General features: G+C 42.3%; 2 protein-coding genes across 5 annotated transcripts in view; one reads left to right on the top strand and one right to left on the bottom strand.

Moving 5' to 3' along the window:
* Positions 1-6357: 6357 nt before the first annotated feature.
* TMEM80 (transmembrane protein 80) lies at positions 6358-17489 on the bottom strand. Its single transcript, XM_060262403.1, has 6 exons — positions 17427-17489; positions 17105-17167; positions 12836-12880; positions 9531-9624; positions 9319-9411; positions 6358-8085 (listed from the first exon to the last, which is right to left on the bottom strand). The coding sequence occupies exons 1-6, from the start codon at positions 17487-17489 to the stop codon at positions 7880-7882; spliced, it is 564 nt and encodes a 187-aa protein (XP_060118386.1). The 3' UTR covers positions 6358-7879.
* The window catches only part of DEAF1 (DEAF1 transcription factor), a 36909-nt gene continuing 35735 nt past the window's right edge, over positions 17375-18548 (top strand). For 3 of the 4 annotated variants that reach the window (XM_060262135.1, XM_060262136.1, XM_060262137.1), the window contains exon 1: positions 17375-18535. In XM_060262135.1, the coding sequence (XP_060118118.1) occupies positions 18256-18535 (280 nt within the window). In that variant the 5' untranslated portion in view covers positions 17375-18255. The remainder of the gene's footprint in view (positions 18536-18548) is intronic. The other variant, XM_060262138.1, reaches the window with a different exon arrangement.

Here is an 18548-nt window from a genome sequence, read left to right on the forward strand (position 1 = left end):
TTTTTCTATCTGGCTTTTAAATCAAGCTGACGGCAGTCACCCTAAGTTGTGTGTGGAACAAAAGCTTTTTACTTGCACCACAGCTACCACCTGCATCATGATTTCAGCTCCGGGGTGGGGGGTGGGGAGTCCTTTCAATTTTAATACAGTTTTCATTTAGACTTGCTCATCCTGTTCCAGAAGGGCTGGGCCATTTAATTATACACCTCCAAAGCCTTGTGCATTCAGGAATTGTTGTTTGTGATTTTACCATGACAATTCATGCTCATTCTCAAATAGAAAATCCTCCTGCCAGCAAAGACTTGCAATAGGTCAGGAGCAGTTGAGAAAGATTTGGGCAGACCACAGTCAAATTGGAGCATACTTAGACATAATGAAATGTTGCCAACTATATCTCATCTATGATAAGTAAAAGGCATAACTGAAAACATTCCTTGTGTCTTGCGTGGACAGAAAATATGCAGGCTAATCTTGCATTTCATAAGTTTCAACTAATTTAGTGGCAAAAATGTCAAATGTCACCAGTCACGGACTAGTGGGCAGGGGGGAGGGGTGGCACTACTTATACGGGAGGCTTAAGATAAGAACATAAGAGAAACCATGTTGGATCAGGCCACTGGCCCATCCAGTCCAACACTCCGTGTCACACAGTGGCCAATATATGTGTGTGTGTATATATGCACGCACACACACACACACACACATATATATATATACACTGTGGCTAATAGACACTGATGGACCTCTGCTCCATATTTTTATCCAATCCCCTCTTAAAGCTGGCTATGCTTGTAGCTGCCACCACCTCCTGTGGCAGTGAGTTCCATATGTTAATCACCCTTTGGGTGAAGAAGTATTTACTTTTATCCGTTTTAACCTGACTGCTCAGCAATTTCATTGAATGCCCATGGGTTCTTGTATTGTGAGAAAGGGAGAAAAGTACTTTTTTCTCTACTTTCTCCATCCCATGAATAATCTTGTAAACCTCTATCATGTCACCCCGCAGTCGACGTTTCTCCAAGCTAAAGAGCCCCAAGCGTTTTAACCTTTCTTCACAGGGAAAGTGTTCCAAACCTTTAATCATTCTAGTTGCCCTTTTCTCCACTTTATCCAATGCTATAATATTCTTTTTGAGGTGCGGTGACCAGAATTGTACACAGTATTCCAAATGAGACCACACCATCGATTTATACAGGGGTATTATGATACTGGCTGATTTGTTTTCAATTCCCTTCCTAATAATTCCCAGCATGGCGTTGGTCTTTTTTATTGCAATTGCACACTGTCTCGACATTTTCAGTGAGTTATCTACCACGACCCCAAGATCTCTCTCTTGGTCAGTCTCTGCCAGTTCGCACCCCATCAACTTGTATTTGTAGCTGGGATTCTTGGCCCCAATGTGCATTACTTTGCACTTGGCCACATTGAACCTCATCTGCCACGTTTACACCCACTCACCGAGCCTCAACAGATCCCTTTGGAGTGACTCGCAATCTCTTTGGTTCTCACCACCCTGAACAATTTAGTGTCATCTGCAAACCTGGCCACTTCATTGCTTACTCCCAACTCCAAATCATTAATGAACAAGTTAAAGAGCCTGGGACCCAGTACTGAGCCCTGTGGCACCCCACTGCTTACCGTCCTCCACTGTGAAGACTGCCCATTTATACTCACTCTCTGCTTCCTATTAATTAGCCAGTTTTTGATCCACAAGAGGGCCTGTCCTTTTACTTCATGACTCTCGAGCTTACTAAGGAGCCTTTGATGAGGAACTTTATCAAAAGCTTTCTGGAAGTTAAGGTAAACAACATCTATTGGGTCCCCTTTGTCCACATGTTTGTTCACCCCCCTCAAAGAACTGTAACAGGTTAGTGAGGCAAGATCTTCCCTTACAGAACCCATGCTGAGTCTTCCCCAATAACTTGTGTTCATCAATGTGCCTACTAATTCTGTCCTTGATAATGGCTTCTACCAACTTTCCCGGTATTGAAGTCAGACTGACTGGCCTGTAATTTCCCAGATCTCCTCTGGAATCCTTTTGGTGTAGTGGTTAAGTGTGCGGACTCTTATCTGGGAGAACCGGGTTTGATTCCCCACTCCTCCACTTGCACCTGCTAGCATGGCCTTGGGTCAGCCATAGCTCTGGCAGAGGTTGTCCTTGAAAGGGCAGCTGCTGTGAAAGCCCTCTCCAGCCCCACCCACCTCACAGGGTGTCTGTTGTGGGGGAGGAAGGTAAAGGAGATTGTGAGCCGCTCTGAGACTCTTCGGAGTGGAGGGCGGGATATAAATCCAATATCTTCTTCTTCTTCTTTTTAAAGATGGGGGTGACATTTGCTACCTTCCAGTCCTCAGGAACGGAGGCAGATTTCAATGAAAGATTACATATTTTTGTCAGGAGATCCACAAGTTCACCTTGGAGTTCTTTCAGAACTCTTGGACGTATGCCATCCGGACCTGGTGACTTATTAGTTTTTAATTCGTCAATCAGTTGTAGGACCTCCTCTCTTGTCACCTCTATCTGACTCAGGTCTTTCAACACCCCTTCCAAAATTAGTGGTTCTGGAGTGGGCAAACACTTCTCATCTTCCACAGTGAAGACTGAGGTAAAAAATGCATTCAGCTTCCCAGTCATTTCCCTATCCTCTTTCAGTAATCCTTTTACCCCTTGGTCATCCAAAGGCCCCACTGCCTCCCTGGCTGGTTTCCTGCTTCTAATATATTTGAAGAAATTTTTATCGTCAGTCTTTATGTTTTTTGCAATATGCTCTTCATAGTCCCTTTTTGCCTGCCTGATCACAGTCTTGCATTTGATTTGCCACAGCCCTTGTTCCCTTTTATTAATCTCACTTGGACTAGCTTTCCACTGCTTAAAGGCTTACTCCTTCCGGGCACTCCTGTCCCCAGTGATTACCGGCATAGAGTGTGTCGGCCTGGTATGAGATGTGGGGGAGAGATTGGCTATCTGGCTAATGTACCATCCGCCTACTGCACCGACCAGTGCCTTACCATCCCTGATAGAGGCTGTGGCAGGCTGAGCATTGGAGTACCCAAGGCTTTTAGTCCTGGGTGACTTCAACGTCCATGCCGATGATGCGAACTCCTTACAGGCGATGGACCTGGTGTCATCCATGGCGACACTGGGACTCTCCCAATATGTAACAACTACCACCCATCAGGCTGGGCACACACTGGATTTGATCTTTGTGGCCGGAGTTATGGTGGACCGGATTACTGCCGAGGCAGTGTCATGGTCAGACCACTACGCCCTGAAGGCCCGTATGGCTGTGCAGCCACAACCCTGTTTAGGCGGTGAGCATATTTTGGCTCGCCTGCAAAGCCAGATGGACCCTATGCGCTCTCCAGCACCTCTTCACTGCTGCTCATGGCTTGCACTGTGGTATACCCCGGAATTGCAGCTGATGAAATGGCAACTAAGACATCTATAGAGGCGATGGCGGCATGCCCGCAATGAAGCAACAAGAACATCTTATAGGCTGTTTATGAAGTCCTATGAGATGACAGTTAAGGCTGCAAAGAGGGATTCCTTTGAACCCAGATTGCATCTGAAAAATTCTTGCCTGGCCCAATTATTTAGAACAATTTGGATGCTTACAAACTTGCCACAGTGCAGTCCAAATGATAAGGAATTGGAAATTGGCTGTGAGGCTTTTGTTGTGATCTCCCCGCCAACCTTGACACAGTGAGTGGCCCTTAGTGCGTCTTCTGGTTGGATCCTGAATCATTTCACTCCACTCAGCTTGGAGAAAGCCGACAAGGTCCTTTGTACTGTATGTCCCACTGCCTGCGATCTGGACCCGTGTCCGTCCTGGTTGATATGTGCTTGCTGGACAGAACTGCAAGCCCCATTGCAGGTGATTATCTCAACAGGTTCCTGATTAAAATAACCTTTCCTACGCCCCTTAAGGTGGTGATGGTACGCCCTCTACTAAAAAAAACATCTTCGGACCCGGCCGTATTGGCAAATTACCAGCCAGTGTTGAACTTGCCCTTTCTGGGTAAAGTCATTGAGAGGGCAGTGGCAGTACAGTTACAGGGATTCTTGGATGTTGCTTCCGTCTTAGACCCATTTGAGTCCGGCTTCTGGCCAGGCCATGGGATGGAGACGGTACTAGTCGCCCTCATGGATGTTCTCTTGAGACATCTGGATCGGGGCGGCTTGGCAGTGCTGTTGTTAGATCTGTCGGCTGTGTTTGACACAGTCGACCACCAGCTTCTGTCCTGCCGCCTCAGTGATGTGGGGATTCAGGGGTCTGCCCTTCAATGGCTTACCTCTTTTTCCCAAGGCCAGGAACAAAGGGTGGCTATAGGGGAACAGTCGTCCCAGAGGCATCCTCTTGTATGTGGGGTCCCTCAGGGAGTGGTCCTCTCCCTGTTGTTGTTTAACATCTACATGTGCCCCCTTGCCCAGATTGTCCGGAGATACGGGCTGGGTTGTCACTAGTATGCAGATGACACCCAGCTCTATCTATTGTTGGAAGGTCAGTCCAGCTGCGCCCTGGAAGATCTGGACCTGGCATTGCAAGCCGTAGTGAAATGGCTCAGGCAGAGTCGATTGAAATTGAATCCAGCGAAGACAGAGGTCCTGTGCCTGAGTCACAGCGGCCTGGGTAGGGAAATCCCCTTGCTGGCCTTTGATGGGACGCTACTAGTGCCAGTTTCAAGGGTCAAGAGCTTGGGGGTGCTCCTGGAGCCTTTGCTGACAATGGAGGCCCAGGTAGCAGCCACTGCCAAATCTGCATTCTACCATCTTAGGTGGATAAGGCAATTGGTTCCATACCTGGAGCGTGACGACTTGGCAACAGTAATCCATGCAAAGGTCACCTCAAGAATAGACTACTGTAATGCCCTCTATATGGGGCTGCCCTTGAGTCAACTTCGGAGGCTGCAACTGGTGCAAAACACAGCAACCAGGTTGTTAATGGAACTGTATGGGAGCACATTCAACCTGTGCTGAAAGCGTTACACTGGTTGCCTGTGTCGTTCCGGATTCGCTTCAAAGTGCTGGTTATAACCTTTAAAGCCTTATATGGCCTGGGATCTGTCTACCTTTGGGACCGCCTTTCCCCATATGCACCCCAGAGAGCACTATGTTCAGGGTCTCAAAATCTCCTTAAGATCCCTGGACTGAAAGAAGCTCGATTGACCAGCACTAGAGTCAGAGCGTTCTCAGTAATAGCCCCCACTTTGTGGAATGCCCTCCTCGAAAACATCAGGGCCCTGCAGGACCTGCCACAGTTCCGCAGGGCCTGTAAGACCAAACTATTCAAGCTCGCCTTTAACGATTAGGGGGAGGTGGCTATTACCTTCAGGACTGACGATCTCACTGAACTAATATAATGGAAATCAGAAGCTTGCCATCTTGGATTTTTAATATGTATGGAAATGTTTTTATGTACTTAGTAATTTTAATATGTTTGTAAATTGCTAATGTTTTTAAACTATTGTTAGCCGCCCTGAGCCTGTTAGGTGAGGGTGGGATATAAATCTGATAAATAAAGTAAACATGCATAAGATCAAATTAGCTTTGGTAGTTCGAACCAACTATATCTTGATGCACTGATATCAAGGGAATAACTGGTGTTACAAATATTAATGCACATAGCAACACATAATTTATTAACTATTATTTATTAGAAATTACTCTTCATTAAGATTAGGGGAGCACTGTGTCCCCTTTTACCTCCTACTACTTATTGTCCTGCAATTCCTTGAATCTAAGACAAAACAGCAAGCCAACTAGTAAGATCTGCTTTACACTTTTGGCTGGGAAAATGTGCCCGTTCTAATTAACTGGACATTCCTGGTCTGTTCTATTACAATGTTAAAAGCCATTCAAAAGTACCACTTGTACAGAAATATGCCTATACATAATGCAGTAAGTAAACCATGCTTTCTAATAATACTAAGAAAACCCCAGTGCCTCAAAGCTTACACTCTCTAGTGCCTGTACTATATGGAACTTTCTGAAAGGATGGTCCTGAATAATGATATCTGGCTATCCAGCAATCTGTGACCAGAACAGAATGAAGTCTAGTGACTAATAACTGTAGGAACAAACCTGTTGGTGTCCTCATTTTAGCCTCCTCGTATCTTAGACTCCTCCTAAGACTATCACTGTCTTAGCACCAGGCAAAAGGGGAAACTCTCTCTGTCACTGGATAAGGAAACTGGGTGGCATTCCATACTTACTGCGTCTCCACGGGGTCTGAGGATGCAGTAGAAGTCTAACTAACCAAAGAACATCCCAAACCCCACATATATAATAATTCTGTAGCTGATACTTGTATGGATGTTAGTCTTCATTTTTTTTTCAAATACTGATAAAAATATGAAAGCTTTTTTTAAAAAAATCCCGTTTAATAAAATATAGTAACCGGCATAATATCTGTGCAACAAAAACACAATTCTAAAAGGTCTTACAGAACAAAAACAAAGCGGTAGAAAAGATATATATACACACAAAAGTGATACTTAAACAAATGGAATGAGAAAACAATATTCAAAACTGCAGTTCCCAGAACAGCTAGTTTCAAACCCTTTCAGGTTCATATTGGACCTGAATTAGTCCTGTAGTCTTTTCTTAATTGCTTTAAAATAGAAAAAAAACCAGGGTTCTGTTCTTGCATCAGGTGATATTACATTTTAAAGGCAAAACTAAAAACACTACAATTTCATATAGGGATAAATGATCAAAGTTATCAACTAACACATAATAATTAACCACATTCTATAACTCATGTACAAAGGAATAATCTTCATCCATCCAAGTCTGGAAGTGTGCCATAATATACTCTGCTAATAATATGAATCTATTCCTTAATAATTCTGTAATTCTGACTTTCACTGGAAATTAATCATATGAGAACACTGAGTTAGGAATTAAAGAATCCTTACTGAAAGGCTACAGCTGCAACCCAAGCATCCTTAGGGCACAATCCTAACCAGGTCTTCAGAAGTGAAGTCCTGTTTAATTCGGTCTTTCTTCCTCCCATGAAAGAGTCCTTAAGTCACAGCCCTACAGGCTTAGACGGATATTAAGTCTGTTTTGGATTGCATTGTTGATCAATGTTGTTGATTTCGTGAGACTTATTTTTGAACAAATATCCATATGATTGGGTTCCACCAGCCTTACTGGGTTCCACTGAAATCAACAAGACTTATGCTACATCAATTATTCCTTTAAGTAAAATATACTAGCAAACCAGCCTTATTAGTAAATACATTCAGGGATGAAACATCCTGTTTTCCAAGTCATCAAAAAACAAGGTTACCTTCTTTTAAAATTTATACACTGAATGTAAGTAATGTATGACTTTTTCCCACTGTACGGGAATATGGATATGGGATATGGGAATCACTTTCAGTAGCTGCAAAACTCTAGGTCATGGCCCTGGGTTACATTTATTCTGATTAACAATTTATGCTGCCTGTCCACTGTGTTCTTCTCACCTGTTATTTTAAGGGGACACCCATGTATAATAATGTGACAGACATATGCTAAGATGCCATGAAGTATCATGGATTCCTGGCATTTGCCCACTACATGACTCTGTGCACATACAACGTAATGGTATTCACTAGAAGACATGTGATGAACAAACAGCAAACCTGTCTGCCACATAAATTGTAAATCAGCACTGATTTGCATACAAACACTGTGTTCTACCTACCAACTTAACACCAGAATCCAATGAAAATGCAAACATATTTGACTACTAAATAAGTTACTCTAAGCGTGACATGGTAGCTCACAAGGTGCTCATGAAACTTTGTTGTGTATTTTACAAGAATACGGTTTAAAGATGTAGGCTGCTTCTTTCTGAAGACAGTAAATGGACCACAGACAGCAATATGTGATTTAGCTGACAAATGCAGCAATAGCTATAATCTGCAGAATTCCTTCCAGCCCATATGTAGCAAGCAGCACTGCATTAATAATGACATCTGCTCTCAGAACGTAAGTCTGCCACACCAAAAAATAGACAGACAGAATTACACTACCAACAGAGATAACAAGACTGGCCCCCAGGGGAGCTTCTTCTTCTGTCAGGTTCCCTTTAGTACCTAGTTAAATAGAAATATTACATGGATGTCTTCCTGATAATAGAAACACATGTGATAGCCCACCAGAATACACATCCAAGATGGAAACAGTAAATTATGTACATATTGGTCAAACAGTTAAACGGCAATTCAGTATTAGCGTAAAAACAATAACACAGGATATTCTAAACAGATACAAAACTATTTAAGGCTAGAAAGCATTACATATATGTAGTATGATGTACCGAATAAGGTCACTCATATTGAAGTAAAGAACTAGAAGTGTTCTAATCTGCACAGTTCCAGCCTTTGTACTGATTACAGCTAGCCTGAAGAACAATCTAACCTATAGAGATATAATTGACAAATTTACCTGGATTTTAAAGAGTCCTATTTTTCAGTCCTATTTTTGACTTCTGCCTAATTCCCATACACTGTAATAAAGCTGTTACTGATACAAAAAAAAAATAAAAAATAAAATCAGGCATCCCAAGCTACTGTGGCATCTGATGTGAGACTGGTAGTGCAAAACTAATATATCTGGCTTGCTTCCAAAAGTTGTAGCTCTCAAATGGAATCAGGGTGAAGTACAAGGACTAAGGGTCAATCCACTATCTTGCAAGGTAAGATCTGTGGGTGGAGCCAGATTTAAGTGTCAGGGCAAGGAAACGGGGCTTTTCCCTTTGGGCTCCATCATATTATAAGCTTTCAGTTCTGGGTTTTACACAGCAGCATATAAGATTAGGTTCTGTATCTAATTGCTACATCCTGTAATATACCGCATATCACATTTATATTTATAGGGGCACCTATGCTGAGTACCAAACATAATTTAACTATTTTTCAGCCACCTTGTTTGTGGATGAATGAAAAAGACAATTTAAACTATGCTGTTTTAATTCATGACTACAAAACAGCACATCTTTGCTCTGATAAGGGCACAGAACTAGCCCTATTTGATTTTACATTGCTTTTATATTGCTACAACTATGTAAGTAGTCATCTTTCTTCCTTAGCCTTTGCATGGAATGAATGCAGCAATATTCTACTTATTCCACCAGATATTACAATCTCTTTGTCATAATTTATTTGCACAATTTAGGGCATATAAGTCAATCAGTCATTTTAATGTTTAACATTTAAATGCCTTGTAAAATAATCAGTCAGCTGTCATAAATCAGCAGATTTAACATGAATCTTTACAAAGAGATTAATATTTAACAACCTTGATGTGCACAGTGGTACTCAACTTACCAAAGTATAGTCGGACTGATTCTAAAATGGCCATAATGAACAGCAATAGAAGATCAAGTGCCAATAAATTATTTGGATAAGTGAAAACTTGGCCTGTCAAAGAATAAAGCATGAATTGCAAAAAGCAAAACAAAACAAGGTGGAAGACAAACGTTACATTAGGTCTACAATATTCACAGGTATCTGGAAGTTGTGCATGTGAAATAACTTACTTTTGTAAATAATCATCAATAGGGTTGCCAAGAAATAAAATATATAATAAACTCCATTTAAATAGAAAAGAATCTGTAAGGAGACAGATGACAACTGGAAATTTGTTAAGGAAATCATTTTACAAGTAGTTTAATCATGTTATAAATAGTGCTGTATCTTACAGAGCCAGTTTGGTGTAGTGGTTAAGTGTGCGGACTCTTATCTGGGAGAACCTGGTTTGATTCCCCACTCCTCCACTTGCACCTGCTGGAATGGCCTTGGATCAGCCATAACTCTGGCAGAGGATGTCCTTGAAAGGGCAGCTGCTGTGAGAGTCCTCTCAGCCCCACCTACCTAACAGGGTGTCTATTGTGGAGGAGGAAGATAAAGGAGATTGTGCGCTGCTCTGAGACTCTGAGATTCGGAGTGGAGGGCGGGATATAAATCCAATATCATCAATATTAAAAGGATATTCAATAAATCCACTTAAAGGTCAAAGTAGGGGACACAGTAAAAAAAAAAAAGGCAGGATTGTCTGAAGCTGAGTCATTCATAGAAGACAGCAACAGCTACTGAGCTAAGACAATTCCAGAATGTAGAGACTGGTACTAAAAAATGGCTTGGATCATCAGAATGCCAAGATGAGAGCACATTAATGAACAGCAGCTACAAATGCAGCAGACACCAAAAAGTGGGCTTCATCCTAAAACATCCATTCTACAAATCAACCAGAAACTGTTTTAGTATTTAATCATTTGGTCTATAGAGATGCTTCCTGTGTTAGGTTAGTGGCCCACTTGGTTCAGCAATCATATCAGGTTATATAGCTGTTTCAAAATGCTCCAAAGTGGTCTTAAAAATTATCTCATTTGGAGGACTGGTTTTGCTTATGCACAAATGTAACAGTCCTGAATAGACTGTGCAAAGACTGAACATGGGCCCTTCTACCTACAAAATATGTGCTCTGACAAAATATGTGCTCTGACTTTTCCCTATGAAGCTGCCTTATACAGAGTAAAACTATTGATCCATTACAGTAGTTCTTCATGTTCTGTGTAAAGTATGTGCTCTATAACTAAACTATAGGCCATCCAGAGTACTTCAGATTTAACTTAATATTTGTATGGATCCTACCAATTCAAAAGCTGTGTTTTACTTAGGTTTCTTGGGAGTCTTTTGCAGTTTGACAGAGCACATGATCAATTTAACTTTCAAAGCTCATTGAAGAGAAAGGCCATGCCAGTAGGTAGCTTTACGATGTAATATAGGCATTAACACAAACACTTGTATGATTTCCAACTCCTGAAGTAATGCACCCTTCTTCATACAACATACTGGAAGTTTCAGAAATAAAAATTAGTAGCAATAAGCTGAAACTATATTTTAGAATTCATTTCTGTCCAGAGATTCTAATTGATTTACAATTTAAAATATGAAAAAACTAAACAGTGGCTTGGATCCCACAGTCAATTTTCACTGGCAAGAATGTCTCCCCACCTCCTCCATTCCATTACAGTTCAGAATCCACCCCCACATGCTGCTCCTGAATGACAAGGGACCTCCAAAAACAGCACAAAGGTCTGCAAGCAGAAGGTGGGAGTAATTGTATCTTTCAGCAGATGGAAACTGTCCGTGGGATCCAACTCAATATATAGCAGAAATTCTCTGAAGTTATAGTTTGTTTCAATCAGATGTCTAGCCATGGTGTTTCTCTTTCCTTCACCTTGGGACACTCGGGACTATCAACAGACCTTAGAAAGTAGGAAAGCCAGTTTCTCTTGCAGCATCTGGTGGTTCAGGACTTCCTCTCCATCAAATTCCAACCATAATTCCACTCTATATTTTGAATTATCAGACTATTTGTCAAACTTAACTATAATTTGAATAACTGGTATGATGATCACCACTTTAAGTCCCCATGGGGGAAAAGACAGGATAAAAGTTTCATAAACAAACAGAATTTATTGCATAAGACACCAAGATGTTTTTGTTTTGATCCTGTAGATTTGCTGGCCATGCTCAGAAAAATCCACAGTGCCAGTGTCCATGCTAGAAGGCTCATCAGAACCTTACTTAACATAGCTGAACCTCATACATGTAACTCTAAAATTCAAGGGTGTTTTGTGAAGAGTTAAAAATAGAAAGACTGAAGTTATGATTCATTTCTGGAAGCCATGTCTTGGTTCTAGGTGGGGCTAATGGAGAACAGTACATTCTAGCAGATGTGTTAAATTTTGATGTAGACAATTCACCAAAGTTAAAACTTCTGCTGAACCATGAAACTTTCTAGTCTTGGAAAAGTTTCTCAGTCTTGAGCTGACTTGTTTCACAGCTGCTATGAAAATAAATTGAGTAAGGCTTGTAAAACATTTTGTAAACTGAAATGTGATATAGAACCTAAAAATAATCTTGATAAACAAAGGTGTGGGCAAAAAATGAGAACCTAGTGTTCACATGAGGTTCTACAGCTCATTCCCTGTACACATACTATACTAGGCCTAAGTGAGGGGGACAGCCCACGAGCAAGGTATTAATTGGGACATTATATATTTGCTGGACACAATACACATGACCATTCTCATAAACCACACAGCCAAGTCTTTTCTTGGTAAAAATCAAGTCAAATTCAAATAAGTCAGCAGATGTTTTTGGCATTAATATGTTTTCCCATGTGCATGTTATATTTGCTTAAATGCTAAGAAACAATGCTTGTTCATTCAGAGAGCGAAAGTCTAGCAATTAGTAGGTGAATCCTGGTTTGCAGAGAGAATTTTATTGAAGCAAAACTGGATGTTCACATTCACCAGAATAAAGGAATAAGGAACAAAAATGAAGAAAGCATTGTAGTCGAAGAAATATTTGAAGACTTATTAAGTTTTCATGCCATTTGGAAACTTCTTCAAGTTACATTATTCCTACCTCATGTAAGCTTACATATTTCTCAAGAATCAGTTTGTTCACCTTATTTGTTGACTGGTGTATGGATCAATCAGAGCCAACATACTCACCTTCGTCATATCTTCTTTAAACACAATGAACTTAGAATTTATCTGAGAAATATTATATAAAACAGTAGTTTTTAAAAATAATACTTTTCATGCTGACTTGCCTACCAGTAATTGAGTACATAGTCCATTCATACATTCCCAGTGTTCTCTTGTGACTGTATATTGCATAGCAGATCAACAGTGGTGGAAAAATGGTCTTTAGTTCATCATTATACGTTCAAGACATAGCATGGTACAACTTTCAAGGAACACATTCTGAAAACACTGATACAAAGAAATCAAATGGTGTGGCTATCTGAACACAAAAGAAAGGATACAACAACTGATGTTCTTCCTGTCCACAAAAAAAGATAAACAATTAGCTGAAATATAAATTTGGAGGAACAAGGATTTAAAAGTTATCAATGGCTGATGTATCTTACTGAGCTAAAACTTTCTTCTGGTCTTTTGGGGACTCTCAAGGCAGGATCAGCCTAGAGCAGGGGCGTCAAACATGCAGCCCAGGGGTCGAATCAGCTCCTATCAGGTCCCTGAGCAACTGGCTGTCATCTGCTTCCTTCTCCCTCTTACTTCCTTTTGCAGAACTTTTGCTTTGCAAGGCTTGCTCAATTGCACAGGAACTACAAAGTCTCTATTTTCTCCATTGGCTGAGGCTCCTCTCTTGGGGAGGAAGGGGGAAAAGATAGCTTGCTTTACCAGGCTCTCAGCTGCACAGCAGAGCTACTGAGCCAATCCTTCCTTCCTTCTATTGGCTGAGGCTCCTCCCCCTTCTGGCCCCCTAGGGAAGGAAGGAAAGAGCCAGAGGTTCCTTTGTCCAGTTCCCTGGATCACATGGGAGAGATACGAAGAAAGTACCTTTAAGACCAATGAGTGCTAACGTTTTAGTCATGTTTTAAGGGTTTTTTTTTTAAAAAATGTGTTTGTCTGTGTCCTTTATAAAGTTTATATCTCTGCTACATTATCTTAAATATGTACACACCCAACCCAGCCCAACAAGGTCTCATTTATGTCAGATCCAGCCCTCATAACAAATGAGTTTGACACATCTGGCATACAGCATCCCTGTTTGTCTAGCTGCTGTTTAAAGATTGCCTACGAGGGGGAGTTCACAACCTCCTTCAGTAGTGGATTCCACTGAACCACCCTTACTGTAGAAAAGTTTTTCTTAATATCCAGCTGGTACCTTCCCACTGTTAATTAACATTCTTTTAACCTTTTTTTCTTTGACATTATGAAAATTTTTGGTGAACTTGCACATTCTTTTGTGACATCTTGCAATCATTTCTTTGGGATTGGTTCTAATAGACCTATAGGATTTGTTTTAACAGAATAATTCTGAATATTTTAAGATTCTGCAGATCTCTTCAAGTGTAACTTAGTGACAAAAAGCACTTCTCTATTGTCCTCTAGTGAATTCACTGTGCTACACTTTCCTAGTTTGCTAATTATTTCAGCAGTTGTGATTTGGTCTTCCAGTTAAGCTGTAAACATTGCCAAACAAGTGCCTTCATAACATCAGATCAAAGATCCATCTAACACTGTCTTCAGTGCAGTAATAATTACCCCTGTGGAAAGGTAACAAACACATCTTAAATGTGTACATTGTCAGTGGACTAGAGGGTGAACAAGTTGAATTTTAATCTAGACAAAACAGAAGTGTTATGGATTAGGTATAGAAGTGATCTAGGATACGCATGCAGTCTGTGCTGCTTTCCCTGAAAGTGTGGGCTTGTGGTCTGGAGTACTCTTGGCCTCTTTTCCATCCCTGGATCTTCAGATCACAGGGTATTTTTACTAGCTCAGGATGATTCACCAGCTGTGATTGTTCCTGGAGATGGTAGACCCAGCCACAATCATATATGCTTTAGTAAAGCAAAATTTGAGTCTTGTGGCACCTTTAAGACCAGCACAATTTTATTCAAGGTATAAGCTTTCATATGCACACACACTTTTCCAGATACAATGAAATTCGTATAGGTAGAGGGTGAGAAGTAAATTAGCATACAACATAATGAAGTTTTGAGTTTAATTTCATGGGGAAACATAGCAAAGGAAATAAATGTCAAAATTGGAGACTGATGGAAAGATATATCCTTAACTGTGGAATACTGAGAGTAATTAACTGAAACCCTTCCATTACACTTTATCTTCTCTCAAGCATGAAAGCAATCTTACAGCATCTCTTCTATGTCCGTCTGTTTCCCCCCCCCCCGCCCCCAATTAAACCCAAACAAATGGTAACCATATAAACTAAGCTTGTTATGTCTGTTTGGTCCTTTAATCTGTTAAATCTTCATTATACCGTGAATAAAACTTCGTTGATCTTGAAGCTGCTACTGCACTCAATATTTGATCTGCTGCTTCAGACCAACATGGTTACCCACCTGAATCCATGCTTTGGTAAGTTTGAAATTGGGCTTCAGTAACATGGGATGGCTGCCTTTGAAAAAGGTCCAGAAAAAGCAAGTGGAGCGGACTGCAGCAGCCACAGGGCTAACTAGTATTTGTGATATGGGTATCTCTTCCATTTTACAATGCTGGTTTCCAGTTTGTTTCTGGAATGAGCTGGCATTACCTTAAAACAGTTCAGGTGCAAAATGCTCTTGGCCAGCAGCATGTGTGAACAAGATCTTGGAATATGGGTGAACTGTAAGCAATCAGTGTGATAGTGGCAAAAAAAGCTACTGCAGTCTTGGGATGTATTAACATCCAAATCATGAGATGCCATAGTCCTGCCATGCGCTGCATTGATCAGGCTGCACCTAGCATTGGAGAAAGTCCAGAGAAGGGCAACTAGAATGATTAAAGGGCTGGAGCACTTTCCCTATGAAGAAAGGTTGAAACGCTTGGGACTCTTTAGCTTGGAGAAACGTCGACTGCGGGGTGACATGATAGAGGTTTACAAGATAATGCATGGGATGGAGAAAGTAGAGAAAGAAGTACTTTTCTCCCTTTCTCACAATACAAGAACTCGTGGGCATTCGATGAAATTGCTGAGCAGACAGGTTAAAACGGATAAAAGGAAGTACTTCTTCACCCAAAGGGTGATTAACATGTGGAATTCACTGCCACAGGAGGTGGTGGCGGCCACAAGTATAGCCACCTTCAAGAAGGGTTTAGATAAAAATATGGAGCACAGGTCCATCAGTGGCTATTAGCCACAGTGTATGTGTGTATATAACATTTTTTGCCACTGTGTGACACAGAGTGTTGGACTTGATGGGCCGTTGGCCTGATCCAACATGGCTTCTCTTATGGAGTACCTCACTTCAAAAAGGATGTGGACAGAATGGAGAGGGTGCAGAAGAGAGCAATGTAGATGATCAGTGACCTAGAAACCAAGGAAAGGCTGAGAGAATTGGGAATGTTCAGTCTGAAGCAGAGGAGGTTGAGGGGGGACATGATTGCCTTCTTTAAGTATTTGAAGGCTATCACCTAGACCAGGGCAGGAAGCAGATTCTGTTGGCAGCAGAGAATAGGACTCGCAATAACAGCTTTAAATTACAGGTGGAAAGGTATCAGCTACATATTAGGGAATAAATTTTTTACAGTAATAGTTCAGCAGTGGCATCAGCTGCCTAGAGAGCTGTTGAGCTCCCCCTCACTGTCAGGCTTTGAGCAGCAGCTGGATGAACACTTGTCAGGGATACTTTAGGGCTGTTCCTGTATTGAGCAGGTAGTTAGACTAGAAGATGGCCTGTATGGCCCCTTCCAACTCTGATTCAATGGTTCTACGTGGACTGCCTGTATCTTAAGAGCCCATGCTCTAAGGGTGTCTAAAGCAGCAATGCTATAGGAACCCATATTGCTGAAGATGTGTTTCAGGGATCCATGCAATGTCCTCTTCATAGTGGCAACTCTTCAACTTTGGAATTCTGTCTTGTAAAAATTACATTTTGAGTCCCATATTACAATACCAATTACTTTTTAAAGAATATTCTAGAGGGTTGGATTGGAATTTGAATTGAAATTTTAGATTGGAATTTGAATTCCTAGCTTTAGTTTGGTCTTAATGTCTCAATTTTATTTATGTGTTATTTTTGAGTTATCTTGTGCATATTTTTATGGAAAGACAGAATATTGATGTTCTATGTAAATACAAGTAGATAATTTAAAATAAATATTTGTATATATTTATTACATTTTATCCACATTTCCTCTTGAGTTTAGGGAGGCATGCACCCTGCCTCATTGTATCCTCACACTGGTAGTTAGGCTGAAAGAACAGTGACTGGCCAAGTCACACAGTGAATTTAACAGAAGAGTGAGAATTTGAACCCTGCTCTCCCCAGTCTAACAGTAATATCCTAAGCAAAGTTACACCCTTCTAAATCCACTAAAGCTAATGGGCTTATTAGGATGTAACTTTTCTTAGAGGGCACTGCAGGTACTCCCTTACACTGGTTTTGGTTCTCTGTGTGCTCTCAAATTTCCTCATTAAGAAAGCTAAACTATTTAGCATTAGGTTTCCCAGGAAACACTATAGTCATTACCTATAAAAGTTGACTCTTCAGAAATATTTAAAAGGCTGATTACATCGCAGTGGTGTGTCTTAAAAAGCACAATTACTAGTAGTAAAACCTCACTGCAACCACCGAGACTTTGATTTTATCCTCAAAGAGGCGGTGGCCGCCTGTCTGGGCTTCAAACTGCAGGAGAGGACTCATATTACCAAATGATCGTCCATACGAAAAATCCCTGCGCACAGCAAGCTAGCACGCAGAGCTCTATTCTCCGACATGCTCGTTTTCAACTTGATAGGTGTCTCAGAGGAGCCTCAGCCACGCGAGCCCCACCTGCCGTCATCAGTGGCCACATGATTTATTACACCAATGAGAGAGCTCAGTAAACATGTTTCGTTGCAATCTTTACTGGGGAGTAAGCCTCGGTGAATACAATGGTACTTACTTCCGAGTTAGATCCCAAGATCGGGCTGCTCTGAGCACTGGCATTTTGTTTTACTGTTGCCATGGTAACCTATTTATCACCCCAAACCAACGAATACCTCTGGGCCAGGTTATTATCAGCCGAGAATTCAAGACATGCCCTTCTCTGACCTCCCTGCGTAAGAAACCAAAATCTCGGCATTTGCAGCACCTCCTCTCACCTCGCCTGACCGCCGCCATACTTTCCTCTTGCCCTCAATCCCCGCCTAGTCTCTTCCCTCCCCACCGTCATCCCGACAGTCCTTGCGCGGCGTCACTAGGCTTTCGCGTTGCTGTTCGTTGCTTTCCGCGCGCCTAAGAGCGAGTTCGTTGCTTTCTCCTCGGAGCCATTCGGGCCGAATCGGACAGCTCCGATCGTTTCGGACTGTCAGGGGCGGGATTCAGAAATCCTTCGTTCCTGCTCGGCCTTTCCACTCGCCCCCTTAAATTGGTCTAATCGGAAAGACTCGGGTCTCTTCGGCTGCTTCTCGGGAGCGGCCCAGACAACGTCGGGCACCTTCGTGTCTTTCCGGGCTGGTTCTGGATTGCCTCAGTGCGGAGCTATATCTCTTCGGAAAAAGTCGGCTAACATCGGGGCTTGTTCGTGCGAGAGCGAACCGGATTCGGGGAGTCTCGGCTAGCTTCGACCTCGGCTGCGCTCGGGAGAGGCCTCGGACAGGATCGGAGGAGGCCCTGGGCAGTTCGTTTCCTCATTCGGGATCCCGCAAAGTCGAGCTCGGGTGAGATCGGAGACTATCGCCCCTCGGACGCGCTTGGCGAAGCTCGACCCCCCTCCCCCCCCCTCCAATCGGATGGAGGATTCGGACTCGGCTGCGAAGCAACTGGGCTTAGCCGAGGCGGCGGCGGTGGCTGCCGCTGCTGCAGTGGCTGCAGCAGCGGCAGCTGCCGCGGCCGCAGAAGGGTCGGAGCAGCAGCACCAACAGCGTGTGGAGGCGGCCGGCTCGGAGGCGGAGCCACAAGAGGAAGAGGAGGTGACGGCGGTGACCGTAATGGCGGCAGATGCCGAGCACATCGAGATGGGGGCAGAGTCCCTGCCGAGCGCCGATGAGGCAGCCGCTGCCGCCTTCGCAGGTCAGCGTCCGTG

This window comes from Heteronotia binoei, chromosome 21, assembly GCF_032191835.1.
Source record: "Heteronotia binoei isolate CCM8104 ecotype False Entrance Well chromosome 21, APGP_CSIRO_Hbin_v1, whole genome shotgun sequence".
Lineage (NCBI taxonomy): Eukaryota > Metazoa > Chordata > Lepidosauria > Squamata > Gekkonidae > Heteronotia > Heteronotia binoei.